Source organism: Clarias gariepinus, chromosome 8 (assembly GCF_024256425.1).
Source record: "Clarias gariepinus isolate MV-2021 ecotype Netherlands chromosome 8, CGAR_prim_01v2, whole genome shotgun sequence".
Lineage (NCBI taxonomy): Eukaryota > Metazoa > Chordata > Actinopteri > Siluriformes > Clariidae > Clarias > Clarias gariepinus.
This window is the reverse complement of record NC_071107.1, coordinates 14791354-14818193: the sequence shown is the minus strand read 5'-3', so window position 1 is coordinate 14818193 and position 26840 is coordinate 14791354. Positions and strand designations below refer to the sequence as shown.

Here is a 26840-nt window from a genome sequence, read left to right as displayed (position 1 = left end):
GGGAATCCGAGAACGTCGGTGATGCTGTAGCTGCGTGTGCGCTCAACATTATGGCTAAGTTGATCCTCCCCCTGCGTTTCCGCACACACACACACACACATACGCAGACGCACGCGCGCGCGCGCACGCACACTCTCAGCAGCCCGTCAATGGGATACTCAGCATACGGACTTCTTTGGACTCCTGCATAAAATTAAAAAAAAGGAAAAAAGATTTACATTTTTATTATATTTTGTGGTCTGTTTTTTTCCCTCATAACAAAAGCGCTACGGGTTTGATCGGGTTGATTCAGCTGTTGTGAAATCAGCCTTATGACAGTGCGGCATGGGTAGGACGCGGGTTTTTACGCTGTGGGGAGACACCGTCCTGGTCCTCTTGCTTCTCTGGGAAGGTAAGTCTGAGCTTTGAGGTTAGTGTCCTTCGCAGACTTTACAACATTATTTTAATTCAAACTAATAAATAATACATACGTCTGTTTCAACCACTTCGTGAAGCCATTATTGAGCATTTGCACTTGTTCCATTTAAAGTTACCCAAGTCCTAACCACGTATCATATGACTTTACTCTGATGAGATTCAGACTGAATAGTGAATAAAACCTTCTAATATTAAGGTCACAATTTTCCAATATGGTAAACTTTATTGTCCATTTCTGGGAAATTGCCTTTGGCTTCATAATAGCTACACCAAAAACTCAGACCACATTAACCCACACAGAAGAAGACATGATCCAATAATCAGAACACAAGGAAGGGACATAAGAACATGAACACGCTTCTGTCTCTTGTTAAAGAGTTAGTAATTATGTAAGAATAAATATGTTGTTTAGTAATCAAATACCCTATAACAGCAACAGCTTTTGTGGCTTGTCTTTTATCAGTTATTGTACTTTCTTAGAAAATCTTCTTCCAACGTCTTTTGATTAGGGTTGTCTTTTTCCTAAAAAGATGCTACTTCAGTAATTTATCTTTATCAGGTCTTCCAATTTTTACAGTTCTTCCAAGGAGGACAATATAGTTCCCCCTAAGGGCTCTAGCTTTTACCTTTTTTTTAGTTCTTGGCAATGATGCACTGGAATCACAGGGTGAGCACCTCAATATAGAATTTGGAAGCCTAAAAAATAAAACACAGTTTTAGCTCATTGAAAATAAAGAAGAGAAAAAAGTCACACAAAACACACATTTATGTTGGCTTTTGTACAACTAGACATTGTAAATCCTGTAGGTTTAATTGTATCATAGAGCATCTCTCTTACTTATTTTCACTCAAAGAGAATGTTATTACCCTGTTATAAGTGGAAAGCTGTATTGCAGCCACAGAAATTAGAGCACATGCTTTACACAAGCCATATATACCCTGCTATATTTTATAATCCCATTTAAAACCCTCGGTCCAACTGCACTAACACTACCCTCTGAAAAATGACTATATTTAAATTGTAACTCATAGCTCAGAGGTATGTAGATAAGGCTCTGTGGCTAGTTACATTAACAGGGAATAATCACACTTATGCAGTTTGAGTGCAGGCAAAAGTAGTACATAGCAGAGGTTTCATTGCTATTTTGGTCATCCAGAAAGCATGGAGCTTTGTGTGCCTGCCTGTGAGCACTGTTTTAATATTCCCCCTTTGTGAGGCTGAGCTGTGACACTCTGATCAGTAAATGATAAATCAAGGCTAAAATAAAGTATCAGTTATGATCAAATGAAAATATACTTTATTTAAGTCACATGATTTATTCAATATTATTTGTTTTATTTACAAAGTTTATTGTAATATGTGTAATCCACATATAAATTCAGTTTTCACGGTTGGCTTCTTCATATCTGGACTTGTAATGTGTTGTATTTAAATTGAAAAAAATATAAATTACATTTTTTGTTATTGTTATTATTTATCTTATTTTTTTTTATTCTCCAAGGCAGTTTAATCTCTGCAAAAAAAGGAAATTAAACTATTTTTTTTTATTTGTGTGTAATTATTTGGTGCATAAGTTTTGTAAGAGGCTTATTTTAAAGAAGAAAAAAATTACTGTGTGATTTGTTACTGCTTGCTGTGAAGTATGCCTAATGTGCTTAGAGGTGAGGTTTGGGGAGGGGGGGATTTAATGAAAATGATTTTTGCCACATTACTTTACTATGGTCAATTGATTAGGTTCTGAAATTGATTACTGGGAATTACTGTGCAGTCTTTGCTGAAATTCATTTTAAAGACTTAATGCATAAAGAGTAGAGCTTTTTCCCAATCTGTTTTCAATACAGTTTATATCTTGTTTTAACGTCTTCATCATAAAATGCTCTCATAGAATATAATATTTCTTATTTCAATGTGATTACTCACAGTATTTGTGCATGAGATGCTGTCCTGTTCTGAGATCTTTTTTGTTTTTTGAGAAGTGTGTTTCATCAAACAGCCCATGTTGATAATGGTACAGTGCCCTATTTCCTGACAGTTCAGAAAACAAAGGCTGAGTGGCCGTCAGAGGGCAGGTGTGCAGCAGGTGGGCAGAACTCTTAACAAACATGGTGTGTTTGTCTTCTGAAGGGAAAATACTGGCAGTAAAATAATAGAGCACACAGCTCTGATAACAGATGAGGCTTAAAATCCCTCATTAAAGACATGAGATGGTTGGCAGCTCCTCCTACAAAATGGATCTCATTTATTTTATGACAAGTCACCCAATGAAAACGGATGGTACAAAAGTAATTTTGACTATATGGGTAGTAAGGGAAATAATCCACTATCACTGTCTGATGTCTCAGCCCACACTTTAACATTTGCACTGTAGCTAGATTACTGGAATTATTCTGTGTTTTGATTACTCATCCTTTGTTTTATAGAGCCATTTTATGTTGATGTGATGTATTTGCATCAGAAGAACATAAGACTTATGTTGCTAACAAGGCTGGGCTTAGTGTTTTGGTGTCTCTTTTATACTTAGTTGTTTTGATCCAGCATTAGATTTATGTTTACTCATAGAAAACGCATTGGGTGGGGCAGTCTGGTCTGTAGAACAAATCATATATTACTGTCCTTTGAGTCAGGACCTGAACAGACTAACCATGTAGGAGACCCAAGAAACACTGTTTACTGGCCAATGGAATTGATACCAGGGTGTTGTCTCACTATACTGTCATATCAGAATGAGCTCACGTTTAATATCATATACCACACATTAAATATTCAGCAACATTTCTGGATGAACATTGTTAGATATCACGGAAAACATCAGTGAAACAATGAGAATTCTTTTGTTCAGATCTGCATTTTTTCCTCTGTAACTTTAGGTGTTTTTTTCCTGCTTTGATAAGAATGCATCATTTTTTGTAACAGGGTTATGTTAATTAATTTATGATATTATAAAATATCACTAGAGTAATATAACAAATCTGTGTCAGATTCTTTGAAACGTTTTGTTATTTTTATGATTGTTAGGCATTTTTTAATTGTGTCAGTAGGCATAGTTTTTGTGGCAAGTTTTTTTCGAATCTCACCAAATTTTAAACAAAACCAAACAACTATAAAGTAGATTAAAAGCAAAGGAGTTTATTGAAGACAAAAGTAGATAAACAGCTCTGAACTGGTTAGAAAGACAGACCCACCAGAAAAAGCTCTAACTATGGGGTCGTCGAAGTCCATAACCTCCTTATTCCTTATGGGTTTATATACCTGATAAGTGCCTCATCACTCCTCCTTGTTCCTTTGTTTGACCCAATTTTTGTTTAATATTCAATAGGTATATGTTAATCTGTTCAGCCTAGTCTTGTGGTAACTCCCAAATCCATACTTTCCCCATCTTATCTCATTTCTAATTTATTATTTATTCATATCTGGGTCAGTCTCATTGGGCCTCCAAAAATTTAATTCTCCTTTTTCCTTTTTTCAAAGAGAGTTTGGTTTGTTCCTCTTTTCCTAACCAGAATTTCGACTACTAGTGCTGACGGCTTAATTTTTTCATTAGAGATGCGTAACAATTTTATTCTTATTTTCCTTTTTTTCATTCCTTTACCAACAGTTATGTCTCAACTGTCCGTAGTATGCTTAAAGTTGTTGAAATAAATTATTATTATTATTATTATTATTATTTTATAATTTTTTTTATTGTACATTTTTATGATCTGAAGATTACATGTGATATAGTGATTAATTATAAAACTTATATAACTACGGTTAGGATCAATATGATTAATTTTGTCAAAGCTTGATTACATTATTATTATTATTATTATTTTTTTTTTTCCTGATTTAAAAAACTGATCATTAAAACTTTAATAAAAAAAAGTAAAGAAAATAAAAGTAAAGATAATTCTTCTCCTAAACCATAATTTGATCATTAACCTATATGATTTTAAACATTGACGTTTTATAAAGTAATTATAGACACAACCATCATTGATGAATTTTGGTTATGTAGTGTAATATAGAGTAATAAGTGTTAGTTGTAGTAGTAAGAGATAGTAATGGATTTGATTATTGATTATTGATCCCTTTGTTTCTTAGCTTTAAATAAAAAAAGGAAGCCTGGCCATCTGTGCGCTTGCGTCTGGGGGGAAAAACGGAAGTAGAAGTTATTTCTTTATTTTTTCCTAAGTGTCTCTGTTAATCTTAGTTTGGGAAAGTACTTTCTGTACTTTTCCATTACGCTCAGTTTGCATTGAAGTTCCTTATTTCTTGCTCTCTGTGTGTACAGGTCATCCTTTGGTTACACACTTCTAAAGTTTTCTACAGTCTTCAATTTGATTAAGGTTAAAATAGAAGTATAATAATATAAAATAAGATAAAAATAGTAATTATTATTAGTACAGAGTCAAAATATTATATTAGGTTATATTATTTCTTGTTAACATTATTGGTTTAAATTTATCTCTGCCTCCTACCTGTCTACTTCCCTAATTTGAGTGTCTGGTCCACAGGCCCTGTTTCTCTCTGGTATGGTTCTTTCACAGAGGCCTTCTAAGCATTTTACTACATACTGTATATGTATATGACTGTGTTTGTGACAAATAAAATTTGAATTTGATTTATTGGGCCTTAAACCTACTTTAAGTTAGACTAAATAGCACCAAATTCCTAAAATACAACTGAAATTCAATTAAATTCTCCACATGCTTCGTTAATAATTTTCAGTTCAGTGTACATTACTGTCATTTATGATCTTTTTTTTATAATTTATATGGAAATATGGTTTATGTAAAGGATAAATCCATGTTGTAGACATATGCTGTAATATAACACAAGAATGAGATTCTAGGACCCTTATGTCTAATATGCATCCTGCATGCTTTTATCACATGTAGGCTATGTTGGCCATATCTCTATCTGTATACTGTATTGATTAAAATATCAATGTCACCCAGAAGAGGATGGGTTCCATTTTCAGACTGTTTCTGCTCATGGTTTCTTCTCTGTGCCATATTGCAGAGTTTTTCATTGCTTAAGATGATAAATAATTGCAAAATTTATTTATTTACCATAAAACCATTTTGACAGTGAGGTCAATTTTCTTTCACCTCTGTAGCCACTGCATCTGTTCTACCTGTACAACATAGGAAAGGCTAACATACAGCAATATGTATGTCAATATCCACATAATCCTGAGTCCTTTTGTGTTTCGGGTGTGTGAAACATTGATTTGTGGATCCATGGTTATGACCCTGTTACCCTATCTGTTGAACTGGGATGACTTCTGACCTTTTACACTCTCACCCAAGTGGTAATCTCTCATGATCAGGCCACAGGAGATTGCTCACTGCAAAGGAAGTAGTGCTAGCTGATCATGGTAAGCTTGGCCCTTGCCATGTCTGCATTAGCACAATCATTTTCATCAGCAGCCACTGCTTTTGAGACAGAGCAGGCCAATAAATCTTATTTGATGCATGACACTATTTGATTTAGCCACTTATTACATTATATGATTTAGTTTAGCTTGTGTCTTGAGTTGCTTTCAGAGAGCGTGTAAATCTTGCTGATTTTCTTGCTATCGTCACCACTTTTGCATGATAGCGCAAATACAAAGTTGATTAGACTGCATTCCAGAGAAGAGTTTTGTCTTTTTATATTCTACACTTACATTGGTAACATATTTTTTATACATCCCTCAACGATTGAAATCCACCTCTTAAAAACATTTTTTTATGCTTAGCTTAAAATGTTTCTAACAATATGGTACTTTTAATTGAGAATGTAAGAAAATTTTATTATTTATATTTTAGTAAAACTAAGTATTGGAATGAAGTGATCACTCTTAAGGTATGACAGGCTCGGTTGTTTTCCTAACCCCTGAGTATGTGTTGTTTTCTGTATGTCTACTGTATGTCACTATGCCGTACTCTATTATATATATATATCTATTATATAGTGTTGCACAGGTCAGCTGAGAATATAATATAATATAATATAATATAATATAATATATTATAATATATTATAATATATTATAATAAGATATGATACGATATGATATGATATGATATAATATACTTAAGCTTTCAGATGTATGATGAATTAATATGCATTGTGATGTTAAGATAAACTTTATAGTGGATTGTAATTTGTTTTGATTTCAAAACCATTGCATCTAGATTAAAAACCTGGGTAGGTCACAGAAATGATTGAAAGCACCTTAATTTGGGATGAGCCCATCACATAATGTTGTGTCTGAATGAGCTGAATGTGGTGCAACAGAATGTGGTGCATGTGGACTGCTGTACCTTTTGGAGCTCCAGCCCTGATCTTTCAGTTAGTTAAGGGTCACATTTCCATCCCATGCATCACTGGAATCTAATTTGCTTTGGTGTAGGCACAAGGAGACATTGATTGAAATTATGTCCCAAGGGCATTTGGAGCTCTTGTTCTCTACATGAGTCTTTACACGTTATGTTCCAGTGGTTGGTGACGCATTTGTAAGTGATCATTTACAGCAATGAACAACAATCAGAACATGGCTTTGCTGATGTTGTCTCTTTCCAGTTACTTAAAAAGATCTAATAATTGGCCGGCCTTTTTGTAAGGTTTGCTATGCATGATCAATTAATCAGTCTATGACTTTTCAATAGTGAAACAAAATGTAATTATTTATATAGTTTATTCACTTGCCACTCTTTTACAATGCAAGAAATTATGTTCTTTATGGTTTAGTGTTTTAAAGTTAGTGGTTCATGCAAAATTAATCAGTAAACAATTTCATCCATGGAGTAAAGAACTGAAAAGCAAGCAGGTAACCACAGTAAAATGTATAGCCATAGGTTAATGCGGAAGGGTAATTATCACAGTGATCTAGAATTGTCATTCATTTGGATGATAATGGATTATCACTAGGATCAAACCCTCAAAAAGTCTCATTTATCCTGTTTGTTTGTGTCCTCAATGCCCTTTTATCTTTGAGTCCATCTTAAATTAAATTTTAAACTCTAGATTAGATTTGCTGGTAATTTTCCTGATAATAATGACATTGAATAGAACATGTTGTGTAAAGGTTTCTCATTTGTGGGTCCTAATGTCCTGGGCAATCCCAAGAGAGGCTACAAACCAAATTTAAATGTAGAGCCCAATCCAACAACAGACTTTAAATTAGATTTTCCTAATGAGCGATGTCTATTCCTGATGCATTTTATTCCTTGCTTAACTTGATGGTGATGGTGGTTGCATTGGTATTAAATTAAAATGCCTGCCTGTTTCATTTAGAAAACCATGACTGTTAAATAATAAGATATTCATGCAGTCCTTTACTTGGTTGGATTCTAAAGCTGGTGAATCAGGTTAAGACTGAATCTTGGAGAAACCTTTCTAAAACATTTAGCATTTTACATTTTAGAATTTTGCTTGTAAACTTTTTAAATACAAACTATGGTGGCTATTTAACAAGAGTCAATGCTTAAAAATATATAATTTTGGACTTCCCAAATAATTCAACCACTATGAATATGTGGATTGGAGCTCTGGCATGCATAGAATATGGTGAAGGGAAATTGGAACATAATGATCAATAATAACAGCCCTTTATTAAATTGTAGCTTAATTGGCAGCCTTTTAGTTAATTAAATCGCTGCCGTGGTGGAGTAATGATTTTTTGCTATATTATGCACATTATACACAGCCATTACCATTTGCTTCATAAGTATTTGGTAACGCTTACATGTTTGCATTTTTTATTTATGCTAGATTGTTGTTCAGTTCTGAGACATGAAAGGAATATCCAGTTTGTTTGCTTTTTCCAGCTCTACGATTTGTTTGCTGTATGACTGATAAGTTAATGTGCATTAGGTTGAGGGGGAGGAAGGTTTTCAGTTTTGCCGGACTTTATTACTATAGCTATTGATTGACCAGCTGTCAGACTAAATGCCTGACTTCCAGTCGGCCATTGTTTGGCGACATTGGCTGTGTATGCTGACCTTGAATGAAAGGGCATGGGCCATGTTTTCCCACAGATAAGTACTTTGTTTTGTGACCTCCAGACTATAGCAAATAACCAGTCCATTTATACTCAGCCGTTGTGTTCCAGTAAGGAAAGAACATGGAGTTAGGATTATGATTGCTACGTAAACATGGAGTAATTTTAAGTCATTTCAGCTACAGCCATGTTGCTTTAACGGAACAGTGGGTAATTGCAGTAAATGCATCTCCGTAGTACTTACACATAACATCACATGAATAGCACTCTTTGACGGCTAAATGGATTATGGGATGGTAGAATCCTCCGACTGTTTGCATGCTTCCGCTTTCTGTTGAGTTCAAGAGAATGGCAAGTAAGAGCCTCTCTCTCTTTCTCTCTATAACAGCTCATGATGTCATAGATGCTAAATCTCTCTGAGCTAATCAAGTTCATGTCTTTGTCCTGACCGATCCAGAGGGCGTTTCTCATCATTTGGCTGACTCGCTGAACAGTCAATACGTCCTTCAATGAGACTGCACATGGACGATGAGGTTTGGCCGAGGTTTTCAGACTGCTATTGAAGTATGTGTATTAGTATAGAGTGGCCTTTTTTTCACATCCTTACGTAAAAGTGTGGCCACAACAGCTTTTTAAAAAGTTTTTAACACCATAGGCTGACATGTCATTATTAGAAGATTTACACCTTTGAACGCTAAAACAAAAATCATATATTTTTATATATTGCTTTTGAAGCTGTGTATGTAAGTGTTTTACAGACAATTGGTGTGGGAGCTAAAATTATTGCAGCAAACTGCCCTATTGTGCTTTTTGTTTATGATCCAGGCAGTGGCTAGAAAAGGTCATGTCAGTGAGTGCATTGAATATTTATGATTAATTGGCAATACAAATGCACCAACAGTATATTTAAGCTTAATATTCTATCGACTTTCCTGAACCTTTTTTTTTCTCTCTAAATGTAAACAACACCAGCTTTTTGCCTTTGTTCAGAAAACAAACTGAATTTAGAAACTACCAGAGCAGCAAATGTAATAATAATAATTACATACATACTTTAAAAGATGAGAAAGGCCTGTCATTTTCATCATAGGTATACCTCAACTATGAAAGAAAAAAAAAATCAATCTAGAAAATCACATTGTAAGATTTTTAAAGAACTTATTTGCAAATTATGGTGGACAATAAGTATTTGGTCAATAACAAAACCTCAATACTTTGTTATATACACTTTGTTGGCAATGACAGAGGTCAAACGTTTTCTGTAAGTCTTTACAAGGTTTTTACACACTGTTGCTGGTATTTTGGCCCCTTCCTCCATGCAGATCTCCTCTAGACCAATGATGTTTTGAGGCTGTGGCTGGACAACACGGACTTTTAACTTCCTCCAAAGATTTTCTATGGGGTTGAGATCTGGAGACTGGCTAGGACACTCCAGGACCTTGAAATGCTTCTTACGAAGCCACTTCTTTGTTGCCCGGGCGGTGTGTTTGGGATAATTTTCATGCTGTTTTATCTTCAATGCCCTTGCTGATGGAAGGAGGTTTTCACTCAAAATCTCACAATACATGGCCCCCATTGATTCTTTCCTTTACACGGATCAATCGTCCTGGTCCCTTTGCAGAAAAACTTCCCCAAAGCAGAATGTTTCCACACCCATGCCCAGTAGGTATGGTGTTCATTGGATGCAACTCAGCATTCTTTGTCTCCCAAACACAAAGTTCTGTTTTGGTTTCATCTGACCATATGACATTCTCCTAATCCTTTTTTGGATCTTCCAAATGCTCTCTAGCAAACTTCAGACGGGCCTGGACATGTACTGGCTTAAGCAGGGGGACACGTCTGGCACTGCTGGATTTGAGTCCCAGGCGGCGCAGTGTGTTACTGATGGTAGCCTTTGTTACTTTGGTCCCAGCTCTCTGCAGGTCATTTACTAGATCCCCCTTGTGTGGTTGTGTGATTTTTGCTCACAGTTCTTGTGATCATTTTGACCCCACGGGGTGAGATCTTGCATGGAGCCCCAGATCGAGGGAGTTCATCAGTGGTCTTGTATGTTTTCCATTTTCTAATAATTGCTCCCAAAGTTGTTTTCTTCACACCAAGCTGCTTACCTATTGCAGATCAGTCTTCGCAGCCTGGTGCAGGTCTACAATTTTGTTTCTGGTCTCCTTTGCCAGCTCTTTGGTCTTGGCCATATTGGAGTTTGGAGTGTGACTGTTTGAGGTTGTGGACAGGTGTCTTTTATACTAATAACACATTTTTCTCACACATACACACTTCCACATATTTTCTTTTCTAAAAAAAATATATATATATATTTAATTTTTGTGAAGCTGCTTTGAGACAATGACCATTGTTAAAAGCGCTATATAAATGAATTGAATTGAATTGAATTGATGCCATTAATACAGGTAACGAGTGGAGGACAGAGGAGCCTTTTAAAGGCCTGTTACAGGTCTGTGAGAGCCAGAAATCCTGCTTGTTTATAGGTGATCAAATACTTATTTTCCACCATAATTTGCAAATAAATTCTATAAAAATCCCGCAATGTGATTTTCTAGATTTTTTTCTTATTTTGTCTCTCATAGTTGAGGTATACCTATGATGAAAATTACAGGCCTCTCTCATCTTTTAAAGTGGGAGAACTTGCACAATTGATGACTGACTAAATACTTTTTTGCCTCACTGTATATATACAATTTTTATTTTCTCTTATATTAAGAAATAATGATTGAGATAATAATTCTTATTTGATTATTCATTATATGACATAAGGCATAGCATATTTTCACAAAAAAGACAAAAAGCGCACACAACAAAGAAAAGGCAAATCAATGAAAGCATCTAAAGAGATAGAACATAAAGAGATAACATATTTGCATTCCTTTGTCTTTTGCTTGGTTTTCTTTTTCTTTCTTCTTTTTTTCAAACCTGTGCACTTAATGGCTTTTTTTTAATCAACGAGCACTAGGCCATTACCCATCCCTGATTAAAAGTCAAGACTAAAAAATTTAACCTTGTGGGTCTGTATATATATATATATTATTCTTAAAGATTTTGCACAACAGAACTATGAGATATATCTACAGAACTATACCGCATAGTGTACATTCACAGTATTATGAATGATCTGTGGTTTATTTGGTAGTATTTTTTAGTGTGATTGATTAAACTAGTTGCGTCACTGTGCAAGGTTAGTCTGGGGAGACCCAACCCGGACAATTGAGTCAGTCCCATGCCTCCCTCACAAAGTTGAATCAGGGTCCTAAGATGGTTAAATGACTCACACGGTGATGTTTATATTGTTTTGTTCCTGCATGCCCTGTGCCGCCCCCAGATGCTGCGCTGGAGGGCTATGCATGTTGTCAATATCCAAATCCATGGTGAAACACATATTGCATGTGCCTTGTAATTGGATCTCAAGTGATTGTTATTAAGTACCAAGTTAATGTTAGCTTGCTAGCTGAATACCACAAACTGCTGATTGTTTACCTTGTTGATGATTTCTGTTATCAACAAAATAAAGGTAGCTGCTATTTTCCAACACTTTCTGATGCTTCCTAATAGTTTCTAACTTATAGTTACAATGCATTCTTCCTATTAAGTGTTCAGAATTACTAACTTGGAAACCACAAATTTACCCTAGGAAGCGTAATTTATGCTTTAGTCTCAATGGTTTCGCAATGATCTTGTCTGCAAAAAAAAATAATAATAATAATGTTTTTGAAAATGTGCACTGTTCGTAGCCATTTTTATTTATAATTTGTTATTTTAAACCATTAGTTTCCTTCTTGAGGTTGATTATTAAACCTCTTCACTCTCATCATTTAATGGGCAAATTTGCTTGTCATCTTCCCATGATTAATCAACCAAATCTACTTCTTTGGCTCATTGTTCTGCTACTAACACCTGCAGTATTAGCCCTATTATAAATGACTATTTATTAGTATTTAGTAATTAGTAAAAACTATAGTATTTCGAAATAAATACTATAAATTAATGTTATTTTGAGAATGTATTTGCAACATTGTATTGGTGTCAATTATTCACGATAATTCTATTGTGAAGACTAAAGAAATACCCTAAAAATTACATTATGAATGTAAAGTAATCCAAAAAATCTTGACATCCTCCCATCTTCTATCTTGGCACCTTTAGATAGCAGAAAAAACTGTATGTAACATTGCTAAGATGTAATGCTTGTACATGGTTTTTAATCTTCTCTCATAACTAACATTATTAAAAAATTTACAACTAACTTTAACTTAACCGTTAAATTTTTCTGTCCCTTACATCACTTCGATCACTGAAAGTATGTTTTTTATGAGCCTTAGGGTACACTGGATACAGTAGTGGTATTGCATTGGTATCATATTCTATATGTTTTAAGAATAATTTCCCCTAGTATTCAATAAAAGTCTTTTTTATTGACTTCATTTTATTTAATTTAATATATTTTTTCTGAATTCACATATTTACACAGATTTACAGTATTATTACTTCACAAATTAAAGGAAATGTATGTTAATGGTGATCACCTTAAAAGCCTGAAGAAAACTTTTTGGTTTCTAAATCATGTACAATAGAACAAACCTTTCTTAATCCAAGCTCCATATAAATTCAATAACTTTTGCCTGATTTATTGACAAATCCACAATCTAATTTTTAAACATTTATCTCTTTGAAAATATTATGCATTATTATAATGTTTTGGTGAATCTAAATAGGATATTGATATTTTGCCTTCCTTTTACATTACACAAATAACTGTACAGGTATATAAGATTTAAACAATTAAATATAGTGAAGCAACTACCTTACACTGATACATAGCTTACAAAGTAACTGTATTCCTTTTGATGTTTGTCTGTGTCAAAGCAAGGCTTTTAATAAAAGAGGTTGGAGAGTGCCTGGGAGTATCTCCATTCTTCAGGAAGGCATGTCTTGTATCTATCAATTCGAACTCCTGTCATCCCAGCACAGTTAAATCAAATCAGTGTCTGAAACCAGATCCAATGCCTAAACTACAACAACAGAAATAGAAAATCTAGTTCCTATGTCTGCTAATGATATTACTACGTTCCTAAGTGGCTGCCCACAGCCGTCGGACAGGAACACAAGAGGGATATAATTACAGGCTGAACACTCGCCTCTCCAATTTCCAGTAAAGCACATGGGGCTGTTATGGTGTTTTATAGATTACCCATCCCCCCAATACGCACAGTCTCACTGTAGGTAATGATTCATTTCTTCACAGTATTATGTTATCCACTATAATTAAACTTCCCAAGGTGAGTACAAGGAGATATGGAAACCACATCATATTGACATGTGAGAAATTCATTAAGAGGCTCAGTGTCATATGAGATACTGCTTTACTTGTCATTCACTAAAGCACTTGATCTAAAACCTGGATGTGTTGCTTGATTTCACTCAGTAACACGCTTTTTCTCATGAATGAACAGCTGTATACTAACAGATAATTCTCTGTGGAGCTTGGAAACTGACTAAAGTATTTGGATATGAATATGTGAATTATGTACACATACAGGGGCACCTTAAAGGGACGTACATTTAGACAATTCCAGGGGCCCTTGATTGACAGGGACTTCTTAAAAATGCTATGACAATTAAAAAATGGTTGGCTTTGTCAAGATTGGGGGCCCAGTATATTAGGATATCAAGGGGCCCAGAAAATCTAGTAGCACCCCTGTACACAAAAGTGACTTTACTAAGTGGGGTGGTTTTGTGAGTTAGTGGTTGAAATTTGAAACAGAAACCTAAATTCATCTAAAAAAAATGCTTCTTTTATGCAAGTTGGCATCTGGTATCTCTAAGAAAAAGTAGATGATTTTGGCATGCTCCAACAAATAAAACTGTTCATATCACACTTAAATAACTAGGTTCTAGCAGTGAAGCTAAGCAATTGATGCTGAATAGATGCTCATCATATGTTATTAAGTAATGTTCTTAGCCAGCCAGTAAGTAGCTGCTTAATAGAAATTTGGGGATTTAGGTAGATTCTAATCTCATTTAGGTTTATCTAATACATTTTAACTTCACCAAAACTCTACTCCATGGCTTTTCACAACTGTTCATAGAAGCTGGCATTAAAAAAAAATGGCTAAATGCCTTCCCCATGAAACCAAAATGCTTCATCTCTGGCCTAATATACAGTACCGGTCAAACGTTTTGGACACACCTTCTAATTGGGTGTTTATTTTATCGTTTTAAACATTGTTTATTAATATTGAAGACATTGAATTCATAACAGAACAACAGGAATTATGTTGTCAACAAAAATGGGTTACATAGAGGGGTGTTTGGGGTTATTGTCCTATGGGGGAAAAATGGTGTTCCCACACCAAGTGCAAACCAGATGGGATGGCATGTCTCTGAAAAATGCTGTGGTAGGAACGCTGGTTAAGTGTCCCCTTATTTTGACCAAGTCTCCAACAGTGTCACCAGCAAAGAACCCCCATGCCATCACACCTTCTCCATGCTTCACAATGGGAACCACACATTCAGAAACTGTGTTTTACCCTCTTTACATTTATCAAGGACATGGTGGTTAGAACCAAAAATCTCAAATTTGCACTCATCGGACCAAGTAACAGTTTTCATTTGATGTCCATTTTTTTGTGATTCCTGGTCACAGCAAGTCTCTCCTGTTTGTTGTTCTTCTAAAGTAATCACTACGCAATCTCCTCCGAACAGTGAATATTGGAATATGTCTGCTGCTTGAGTATTTATGTGTGCTCTAAGGTTTCTGAGGCTGGTCATTCTAATAAACATATCCTCTGATTTTTTTAGACTGCAACTAAAGTAATTTTTTTACTTTATTAAAGGGTAATGATAGATTGATTTTTCTCTATAATTAATAAAGTGATTCTTGTCATAATATGGATAGACAATAGATGAAGTGGCACTAATAGGGCTAGTGACTCTGTACCCACCCTTCCTCTGCACTAAAACACATGTAACAGATTAACTCTTGTCTAGGCACACCTGTAAATAAAAAATAATTCCTGGTGACTACTTCATGAATCTGATAAGAGAATGTCATGAGTGCGCCAAACATTTGATACATTAGAATTTTTAAAGATTGCTTAGGTTGAGATTTTTTTAATTATCATATATGCAAAATTCATATTCTGAAATTTCCAAGCTCCATATTTCTTTGCAAATATATGAAAGGTCAATTGGTATAAAAGCTTAAAACAAAGGAAAGGAAATAAAGTGTGTGTGTGTGGGGGGGGGGGGGGTACTGTGTGTATATTCAATGTAATATAAACTAATCCAGTTTTTGTCAGGAAAAATATGTCTACCTAAAGCTATAACTTTCCAACAAATCAATGTTGTGCCTGAGTGGCTCATATCTGTTGTTTCCTCTGGTTCAGTTTTGTCTGGGCCAGACTGCAACATCAGGGGTCCTCCATTCACATTTAGTTAATATAATGCTGTACATCAGCCAAAGTGCTGCTTTTTAGTGACCTAATAATGTTCTTGACTGTGTGTTCAGTGTAAAGCAGCAATATTTCTTTGCATAATATGGACTTGTAAAATAAATGGAAATTAAAATTTTTTCTTGCTTGGGTATAGAATATGCCAGCAAGAAGACAAACTACTAACTGCAATAAATAACTAAATAATTAGTGATGAAAGTAATAGACAAAAGTATTCTTTTTTCTTATTTTTTTTCCTTACTTTAAGTTATAGCAAAATATAAAAAAGCCCCATTGGTTACTGAGAGAAATATTATTGTCACTCTAGCACTGCAAATCGCTTCATGTCTTTTATGGCTCCTTTTATTTATCACAGGCTCTTGGGGACTGTATTTCCCTCAGCCCACATACACAGAGAGCATCTATATTGGCCAGGCTGCAGGTACACCAGTGCTACAGGTGCATCCCATGCGGGAGAGAGCTTCAGAGCAGCCATACTTCTGCCTGTACTGGAAGAAACCTGCTCCTTATGCATCGTGGTTCTATATCGACTCTGCGACAGGAGTGATCTACATGAACAAAACACTGGATTGGACAGATTTTGAGTCATTATGTGAGTTTAAATAGATATAGGTATAAATATAGATATTTTTTCCTACTTTTCTTGCTTTAGGTTAACAGAATGCAATACCGTGTCTTGTAAATGGTTATTGTGGTTCTTTAATATAAAAAAAAAACTGCTAAGAGACTAGATAATAATTCATGAGTCTGTTTTAATGTTTTGCAATGATGATATATTTTCTAGCTAGCAACTGGCCTGCGCTGGCAAGGAGGTTGTCCCTGAAAGTGACAGTATCCCAAATGCAATGCGCACTGTTTCACAGTGTGGAGATCAGTCTTATATTCTTCAATGCAACAGCACCCGCATGTGGCCACATGAAGTCAATGAAACTGTGCTTTCCTGATCGCGACACAAACCCCCACATCAAGGAGAACCGCATACCCGGATCTTTGCGCCAGCTTCGTCGCTTTACCCATGCTAACCTCTGTCCCAACTACACCATCAGCTATGAGGTGGAACCAGGTATCATCAAATCTGAGTGCTGATTTTTATTCTATTATCCCAAAGTTTTAGGGTTATGTTAAACATTATAGCAAATCTATAATTATAACTGATAACTAGGAAAACATACTTATACTTATTCACCAGTATTCATTCATATATGCTATCTATTTTGTTTGCAGAGACCCCAGGGCCATTTGTGGTCAATGACACCACTTCTGAGCTGGTAGTCACAGCACCTTTAGACCGTGAGGAAAAGGAGGTCTATCTTCTGCTCATAAAATGTTTAGTATGGAGAGAAAAGACAATGCATACTGTTCTTACTACCCTGCATATAAACATACATGATGAAGATGACAATCCCCCATATGTGAATGGCACAGACACTGAAGATGTGCTTATTGAATTTAGCCGCAGTAAGGTGAGCAATATACTATCCAAATAATCCAAATAATGCAAATAGCTTAAATTCAATTAAAATCATGTTTTATCCAATTTTTATCAGATAAATAACATTTTCTTTCACTGTCATGAACCCTTAGTATTTTAATGTCTCTTCCTGTTTAATCAAGGTCAAATAAGTGTTGCTATTCCTTTGCAGGGAGCTGCGTTTGGCAATCTGTTTGTTTATGACAGAGACACAACTTCTACCTATCAGAAGGAACAGAGCCAGAATAAGTATGTATGGACGCTTTTGACTAATGACTCCTGGATTAAAGACACATTTACTATTCAGCAGAATTTCAGTGAAGAAAAGCCCATCTTTGGCAACGTGCGAGGCACAGTCTATAAATACAGTAAGAATGCTGAAACACTGTCTGGTTCAAACTGATTGGTCACTTCGATTTACTTATTTATTTATTTTTCCTCTTTTGTTCTTGTGCAGAGTTGCTTCTCAACAGGAACATTTTAGTGGATGAGAAGCGCTCATTTCAGTTGGATTTTCTGGTCAATGATACTACATTTCAAGGCCCTGAGGGAACTCTGATGCTGCATTTCAATGTTACCATCTTGCCAGTTCCTATAAGCTTTGGTAACACTTCCTACATCTTTGGGCTCTCTCGGAAGTCCATGGCCTACTCCAAGGTGCTAGGATAAAGTTATTGCTTATTTATTGTTGCAGATTTACATTTTTTCACAGTCAGTATTTTCTGACTGCTAAAGCAATACAGAAGCTGTTTGCAAGTCATTGTACTCTGGCATTGTACAAATAATGAAGAAGTGTTTTTAAAGTGAATTACTAATCGTTTAACTTAAATGTTTCCGTTCTGGTTCTTTATAGATTGACAATGTATGTGTGGACAACTGCCTGAAGTTCAAGGGTATTGAAATTGCATACCATTTAGAGTTGGGTGTCAAGAACATCTCGGCTGACATTCAGTCCTGCTACACGGCAGTTGATGTGGCACGGAATCTCGAGGACATGTCTGGTGTTCTCTATGTAAACGACACAGAGCCCCTACACAGGCCTGAATGTCAGGAGCTGCATTATGTGCTTGTTGCTGATGAGCTGCATAAGAAGTTTCAGACAAAAACAACAGTCATCATCAGTTTTGAAGGCGAAGGTAAGTGTTGTTCTCTTTGCCTGAAAGGACTCCGGTGAAAGCTAATGTCACTTTGCTTGTCTGACTGTGTGTGTATGACTCTATTGTAGCGGATCCTTTAATGACAGAGGGGCAGCGCTTGTTGGCCTGTGCAGCAAAAAGACAGCGTGGGGAGTGTGAGACATTTAGAGGCCTGGGAACTCCCAGTGGAAGATGTCAGTGGAGACAGAGCACAGAAAAGGGTGGTAGGTCTTAATGTTTATCTTTATCATTAGCTTCACCACAATGTGTGTACAGTGTATTGTTGTTTTGAATTTGTATTTATAATTTGCAGTATATAACACTTTTCAAATTGTACATTTGCATTCTTTTACAGTCATATCAGAAAAGTATTCCACTTGTTCTCCAGACCTGCGTACTTGTCCAGATGGCTACTGTGATGTGATTGAAAGCAAAAATATATCCATATGTCCTCAGGATTGCACCCGTGAGCAAATCTTCAGCTTTTGGAATTTTATGCTTTGTGAATTATTGATTACATCTATTATTGTGAGCTATACACACTTAGTGCTTCTGTTGTCTTGTTAGGTGAGCCAATTATTGGAGGCCATGAGAGAGGCCTGATGCTTGGCATTAAGGCAGGACATGGAACCTGCTATTGCTATTCAGAAAAGTGTTTTTGTGAGCAAGATGATATGGAAGGTGAATGCTTTACTCTTTGTGTTCAAACTTTGCATTATTAATCATGTGGATGCTCTTGGAAGAGTTAATTGAATTTGATATGAACCATGTTTTCGGGTTTTAACTTCTCATAGTGATCATTCTAGATTCTTGTCCAAACTCATGCAGTAGTTGTCCTCTGGCATTAACATGTAGTGCTTTTTTGTTTCTTATACAGAGGCGATATGCGATGATATGTGTAAGACTGTCATAGCCACTGCAGTCCTTCTCTCCTTTATCGTCTCCATTCTCCTCTCCTCCTACTTCATCCATCGTTATCACAAGAGCACCCCCAAACCACCCATCGCTTCAGCTGAGATGACTTTCCGCAGACCTGCCCAGTCCTATCCTATCAGCTACTCCGCCAACAACGTCCGACGAGGATCTCTGGACTCCATGGAAAACCAGGTCGCCATCGACACCTTCAAGATACCTGTAAGGGGTTTTTACGTGATTTTTAACGCTTTATTTATTATTAGGCAGTCTAGTGTATAAAAAGTCTGGCAAAGGGTTTGAGCATTCTTTCAGGCATAGATGTTATTGTTTTGACTTAACAGGAGGATCCGAAGTGGGAATTCCCACGAAAGAACCTAGTCCTGGGTAAAACTCTCGGAGAGGGAGAGTTTGGGAAGGTCGTAAAAGCAACAGCATTCCGGCTTAAAGGAAAGGCAGGCTACACTACAGTAGCTGTAAAAATGTTAAAAGGTAAGATATACAACAATGTAAGTCTAAAAACCAAAGGCTGCTATTATCTAAATACACCGACACTGAAGGTCACGGACACAAATTCTAAATTATAAAAAAAGATAGGTTTAAAAAAAAATGTGTGTTTATAACAAATGGCACACTTATACACCAAAAATGCACATGCCTTACATAATTGGCATTTCCTTATTTAGCACTATTAGCAAGCTATCTGCGTAAAGTGTTAATGTTTCCAGCTAAGCATTGAGCTTGTTAGGCTATACTTCTCTATAAGCAATCTGGCCAAACTTGCTAAGATGTTAATTAATTTTAATCTAGGTGTCTTATGTTAAGTTATTAAACCAAGTATTAGCAATGCCCAAAAGTACTAGCTTTGGACCATTGTATTGTTGTCTTTACCAGCAGCTATTTGATAGCAAACTAGCCAACTTTAGGCTAATTTCTATTGTGTGTACCAGTAGCAAGCTACCAAACATTAGCCTTTGTTATCTTTTATAATTAAAATTAGTAACCAATAAACTAGTAATATAGATTTTATATCATATACGCAGTCACTTCTACATAATAATAACTGGCAATGATGAATGTTGGTCAAGTTATATTGTATCTGTGTTATTAGCCTGTGTATCATAAATGACGCCAATAATTCGAAATTGTAATTGCAGCAAAGTGTTATTTTACAAGTGCTGTGTATCTTTCTATTTCATACAGAAAACGCTTCTCACAGTGAACTTCGTGACCTGTTGTCAGAATTCACCCTTCTTAAGCAAGTCAACCATCCACATGTAATCAAAATGTATGGTGCTTGTAGCCAGGATGGTAAGAAATATATATATATTTTAAAGTTTCTCATTTCAGAAATTGCAGTTTTAATTTTTTTTAAAAACCTTTAATTTTTTTTTTTCTTTCTTTGTCTGTCTGCGGTCTGCTTAGGCCCCTTGTATCTGATCGTTGAATATGCCAAGTATGGATCACTGCGAAACTTTCTGAGAGAGAGCCGGAAAGTGGGGCCCAGCTATATGGGTAACGATGCCAACCGCAACTCCAGCTACCTTGAGAATCCAGATGAAAGAGCTCTGACCATGGGAGACCTCATTTCATTTGCCTGGCAGATTTCCAGAGGAATGCAATACCTAGCTGAAATGAAGGTACACTTGCACTTTGTAGTTGAGTTAATAGTGTAATGTATATACTGTAGCATGTGGTGTTGGTATCTCACAGGTTCTGGGTCTGGGCTTTGAACTTCAGCTCTACCTAGTGTTTCCACCAACACTTATTCATGGTTTCATTCATTTAATGTCATATTTTTTGTAGCTTGTTCATAGAGATCTTGCTGCAAGGAATGTGCTTGTAGCAGAGGGCAGAAAGATGAAGATATCAGACTTTGGTTTGTCTCGAGATGTCTATGAGGAAGATTCCTATGTAAAGAGGAGCAAGGTACTAAAGTAAAATGTTCTGGTTTTTAATTAAATCACTTTTTTAGATATACAGAACTGTTGGAAGCAACATACTTGAATCATTTTATAATTTGGGGTTAATGACACATAAGTAAAAACAACAAAAACACAGTTCCATCTTACTAGAACAAATAGTGGTGCAAGTTAGTAAATTTCTTCAGTATGACAAAACTGTAAAAATGCATTTCAAAAGTCGGCTGATACTCAGTAGCCATACAGCCACTTCCGGACAAAATGCACTATAACTTTGTAAGATACAAACTAAATTGAGCTCAATTAACTTACAAAAGACCGACAGCCTGGTACAAAAAAACCTGTTTTGGTCTCAACAGCTAGATTTCCTCTTTATTACAAGTGGGGTAAATTTTTATACAATATATATTATATACTATATATTAAATATTTTTATTATGACAATTTCCAAGCTAAGTGAAGCATAGAATGCAAATAATGTTTGTGTGATATTATAGCATGCTTTCCCTTATTAAGTTAAATATGACCTAAATATTTTTTAAGAAATGTTTTGTTATAAGTATATTATCATCTATTGGACATGGAATCGACCCCAAATTATAGAATGACCCTCATAGCATATTAATGAGGTGTAGTGCAGTAATATTCGAAACATATTGTATTCCCACTTTTCAGGGTCGTATTCCTGTCAAATGGATGGCTATTGAATCCCTGTTTGACCACATATATACCACACAAAGTGACGTGTAAGTACATATTCTGTATTATATGACAAGAAAACGATTTTAAATAACTAGTTCTGTGACAGTATTTTTCTCTCTTTCATTTTAAGCTGGTCCTTCGGAGTGCTGTTATGGGAAATCGTGACCCTGGGTGGAAATCCGTACCCAGGCATTGCACCAGAGCGACTCTTTAATCTACTCAAGACTGGCTACAGGATGGAAAAACCTGAGAACTGCACTGAAGAAATGTGTGTTTAACGTGCACTGCATGTTTAATTATTTTCCTTATTATTATCTAAATGATATACACAAAATGTCATGCATGTTAAAATATACAAAACCAATAAATTATCCTGTGAACTACTAAATAGGAAATATTGGGCACATAAATGGTTATGACACACTATGAAATGTTGCTGATGAATTGTCTTTAATGAAACAGGTATAATCTGATGCTTCGCTGCTGGAAGCAGGAACCAGATAAGAGACCGACCTTTAGTGAGATCAGCAAAGAGCTGGAGAAGATGATGGTGAAAAGCAGAGTAAGAATAATCAGAAATGACTATACTCACATCTCCATATGCATACTAAAATGACAACCTGGGCCTGTTTTTTTTACCAGCTCAAGGCACTTGTACTTCCTTAGTGCTGACATAAGTCATGTAAGATGTTCAGGGGTAAGTGAGCAAATGGCCCCAGGAAATATGTTCCACCTTTCTTGCATTACAGTACAAGATTTATTAGACTGTCAGATTTGTTGCTCATTCAGCTATAAAAGTTTAAATAGTTTATTTTTAAAGTGCTTACTATTGATTAGCATGTATTAAAACTGAGGGCCTTGACGGGTTATATTTTATTATATTGGTAAGATTGCTCAAGGTACAGTAAGTGTCTTACCCCTGTCTTTTAAAGCAACACGATAATGTCTTGGTAGCTATTTTTACTCTTCAGTGAAGCAAAGTCTTAAAATGTACATTTTTAGTTTGCTTTTAAAGATATTAAAGATTTTATATAAAAAAACAGTTTTTTAAAAAACATGATTCATGCTTTTCTAAGCTAACCATTATCAGTCATTAAACCATTTAGCTCTCTCTCTCTCTCTCTCTCTCTCTCACTCTCTCTTCCTTCCTTCTAGTCTTAATAGCCCTTTTTCTCTCTTAAAAGGACTATCTGGATCTGGCAGCTTCCACTCCTGCAGACGCACTGCTATATGACGACACTCTGTCTGAAGAGGATACTCCTCTAGTGGACTGTAATAACGCCCCTCTCCCTCGAACCCTCCCTTCCACTTGGATTGAAAACAAGCTCTATGGTAGAATTTCCCATGCATTCACTCGATTCTAAAACAAAAAAAATAAAACCTGTTTGTCTTTGAATGGCTTCCATAGAGAGGATGTGCTGTGATTGTGCTAATGGAATGAACGTGAGAGATGTCTGAAAAAAAACAACATGAGATTTTAAAATGAGTTAGTATGTGGTGTAAATGATCAGATTTTTGATGTTGGACCTCCTTCTGATGTACATGAATACATTCACAGGTTACATTAGTCTCTATTTAAATGTAAGCATGACACACATCATTTTATAAGTTTCAGATAATTATTTTGTAATAGCTAATGTTACCTTTTGGTTTACAGTTTTTTTTTTTATTTACATTAGAAACAGGTCCCATCTGGAAAAATCTGTCTGGTATAAATTGCATACTCACACTCTCTGTAATATCTTTTACATATTACCAAAGTTCAGTATTTATATTAGGCTCAAAATGCTGAACAGAGACGCAGTAAGGCTTTTTAATTAAACTCTTCCATTATGACTAAATAAGCAAAGCTTTAGTCATTTAGTGTATTTAGCAATAAACTTACTTTCTATGCAGCTATCCTCATGCCCTGATCATCAGGAAATATTCCGAAAAAGTTGCATACTAGTAAGGCTGCATTGCTTTATGTTCTATTGTATAAAGAAATACTAATAGATGTTACATAGGAAAACAACATAGACAATAAAATATCACATCATAGGTTATTGCATGAATATAGGAACACTTCATGTAAATATTGGGACCAAAGACATCTCTCATGCACTCTTAAACTTAAATTTTGATATTTGTGGTGCAAATAAACAAGAAAGAGTTTGTTTGAGAGCCTTACTGTCTGCCCACTAATTTTTTTCCCTTCAGTGCAGAAACAGTGATATGTTTTCATTTTTAGGCATGTCATACCCGAACTGGCCTGAGAAGAGCCCGGTACTGCTCAACAGACTTGATGCAACTAATCCAGAATTTACAAGATATGCCAATGATAGTGTTTATGCAAACTGGATGGCTTTGCCTTCTCCTACAAAAATTATGGACAAGCTTGATAGTTAAAGACAAATAGTTACAGATGTGTAAATGTATATTTAACTGTATATAAGTTACATGATGCTAAAGTTTGTTCCCTTTTATTTCTGTTGCTTTAGCATTCTGTATAAAGAGGCGTCTGACTGCAAATTGGCTGGAATTAATCACACTGTTATACACAGTATTTAGGTATCTTCACCTTGAAGTCCTGTTGCCAATGTGATATCACTGCATGACTGTGTACAAAGTTTAATGTGCATATTCAGTGTCTTTCAAGTGCCTGTGTCGCTTCTTCTATAGCCTCAAGTATGAAATATAACAAATGAAATCTCAGCCCAGAAATGAAAAGGGAACTTCTTTTCCATCACCTGCTGTAGATTTTTTTTTAATAATTGTACAAAGAATTGATACCAAGGCCATATAAAGAATTGCAACCTATTCTTGAACCCTTTGCCAAATAAATAATACCAACGAAATTTGTCACAAGAATTATTTCCAATATTTCTTAAGATACCTCAAATTTAAACTGATTCTAAACAGTGTAAATATACTGATTTAGTGTCTCATGGCCAGTTATTTTTGATTTCTTGTGAAGACATTCTTTGTGCAACCATTCTAATGCAAATGAGTGTGATTTCTTGTTATATTATCATAACATTATTAATTTGAAATCAATAAAACTGGTAGACGTTGCTTGGCTCATTGCTTGGTTTTATACAGTATTATACCGTATACTGTGTACATATATGTTGTATATAAATAAAATCAGAAAAAAATAACTCTTTATGAAACACTGCACAGGAAGTCGATGTATTACATGCACAGTGCTTCCCTGAAGCCACACTCCCTTTCTTCATTACAGTAAAATTGCACTAACAATTAAACACTACTTTCACCTTAAACAAAGCAAAAAACATTTTTCATTACATCAAACACATTGATGCTGATATGACTGAATTTCAACTGGCTTCAGAAATGAGTTCAGAAATGCTTCAGAAACCATTTTTTCTCTTTGAATGTATGATGATATGCATAGAAAATTATTTCAGTACACAGTATACACAACAATACACAACAAGAAAATGAAATGGCACGCTTAAATCATAGGCAGTAATTTAAGGGGAAAGTAAAGTGATGTCTGCGATGGATTTGCACCCCATCCAGGGTGTACCCTGCGTTGTGTCTTATTTCTCCTCGGATAGGCTCCCGGTCCCCTGTGACCCGGTATACAGGATAAAGTGGTATAGATGATGAGTGAGGTGGTAAGGTATAACAGCAAGTTGTGTTTTAGTTGTCATTCCTTTCTATAACTTTGTCATGAAAACGTTTTTACTGTACATTGTCATGAATTATTGTTTCTTCAGACTGTTATACAAAATACACTAGAACCATATATAGGCAGAGCATTAGTAGCTCAGTGTTAGGCTTCTTGCTTGTCATGTGTTTGATTCCCGGACAATGTCCAAATCCAGCCATTAAGAGCATCTTTATTACAGATAGAATGAGAGGGTTGCGGTCAGATGGTCCTCTGTGGTGACTCCTTGATGGGAACAACCAAAAGTAGAAGAACATCACAATAGCTTGAGGCAAGAAAGTAATATTTAATAAAAAACATATTACAATAAAAACACAGTAAACAATCAGTATAAGAAATACTTATGCTGTAATTTGATACACTGACAAAACAACAAAGTATTTTGAACTTAACTTTCTCCTCTTGTGGATGGTTTCACATGGATACCCTAGATCTGCATTTCCAACAAACATATAGTACATGTGTGTCCCTCTTTCTTCAGTGAATAATCTCACCCATATACCCTAGATCTGTATTAAGGAACTGCTGCTGTGAACATATATACAGAGTCAAATTTATTTCAACATACTTAGTATTGTTTGAGTTTACCTAAGCAATATCACAAAAGAGGGAGTGCTGTTGTGTGGTTATCAGCATGGATGTGATGCAGTTGTAGGCACAAGGCCATAGCTTAAGTGCTGAAGGCATCACAGCAGTTCTGCTATCTAGCAAAAGAGCATGACCTCAAGTGTGATAATGCTGTAATGATTGGTTCTTTTGATGTTCTGGAGTTACTTGACATAGGGCACCTTGCCAAACGCTTAAATATGCTCTCTTTGCTGAGTGTGCATTCGTCTCTTTCTCCTGGTCGACGTTTATTGGGGTGGACACAACAAACAATAATTCTTCTTCTTCTGATTAATTTTAAAACTTAACAATTCAGACACTCAACCGGCCCCCAGAGAGTGTACACGTGATAAGCAGTGCATAAAACGGATGGAATAAATGAATGCTACAGTCTCTTCCACCACTGCTCTTGTTTTGAATAGATATAAAATAAAAATAGGGAAAAATCCTATTATACAGTATGTTACTTCTCGGGTTAGCACTGTGGCCTCGCACGGGGGCGTTTGATTCCCGTCTCGGGTCTGTGTGTATGTTATCCCTGTGCTTGGTGGGTTTCCTCCAGGTA

At 35.7% G+C, this 26840-nt stretch overlaps 1 protein-coding gene across 3 annotated transcripts; it reads left to right on the top strand.

Annotated features, from left to right (window-relative positions):
* Positions 1–114: 114 nt before the first annotated feature.
* ret (ret proto-oncogene receptor tyrosine kinase) lies at positions 115–25046 on the top strand. 3 transcript variants are annotated; one of them, XM_053502607.1, is made up of 21 exons: positions 8721–8742; positions 8845–8920; positions 16206–16442; positions 16635–16913; positions 17075–17313; positions 17494–17689; positions 17779–17978; positions 18175–18457; positions 18547–18681; positions 18813–18923; positions 19025–19138; positions 19335–19591; positions 19714–19861; positions 20573–20680; positions 20795–21009; positions 21176–21298; positions 21967–22037; positions 22124–22261; positions 22456–22555; positions 23178–23325; positions 24224–25046. In XM_053502607.1, exons 3-21 carry the CDS (start codon positions 16298–16300, stop codon positions 24379–24381), a joined length of 3168 nt encoding a protein of 1055 aa, XP_053358582.1. In that variant the 5' UTR covers positions 8721–8742; positions 8845–8920; positions 16206–16297; the 3' UTR covers positions 24382–25046. The 3 variants fall into 3 exon arrangements, with proteins under 3 accessions (XP_053358581.1, XP_053358582.1, XP_053358584.1); XM_053502606.1 differs by lacking the exons at positions 8721–8742; positions 8845–8920 and adding an exon at positions 115–391; XM_053502609.1 differs by lacking the exon at positions 8721–8742 and having other exon boundaries at positions 8916–8951.
* Positions 25047–26840: the final 1794 nt, after the last annotated feature.

Bases quoted from the DNA above. Each gene is read 5' to 3' on its own strand.
- ret (XM_053502606.1), top strand. From the start codon at position 325: ATGGGTAGGACGCGGGTTTTTACGCTGTGGGGAGACACCGTCCTGGTC. The intron at 18,924-19,024 runs GTGAGCAAATCT...TTGTCTTGTTAG, and splicing joins ATGTCCTCAGGATTGCACCC to GTGAGCCAATTATTGGAGGC. The intron at 20,681-20,794 runs GTAAGAAATATA...CGGTCTGCTTAG, and splicing joins TGGTGCTTGTAGCCAGGATG to GCCCCTTGTATCTGATCGTT.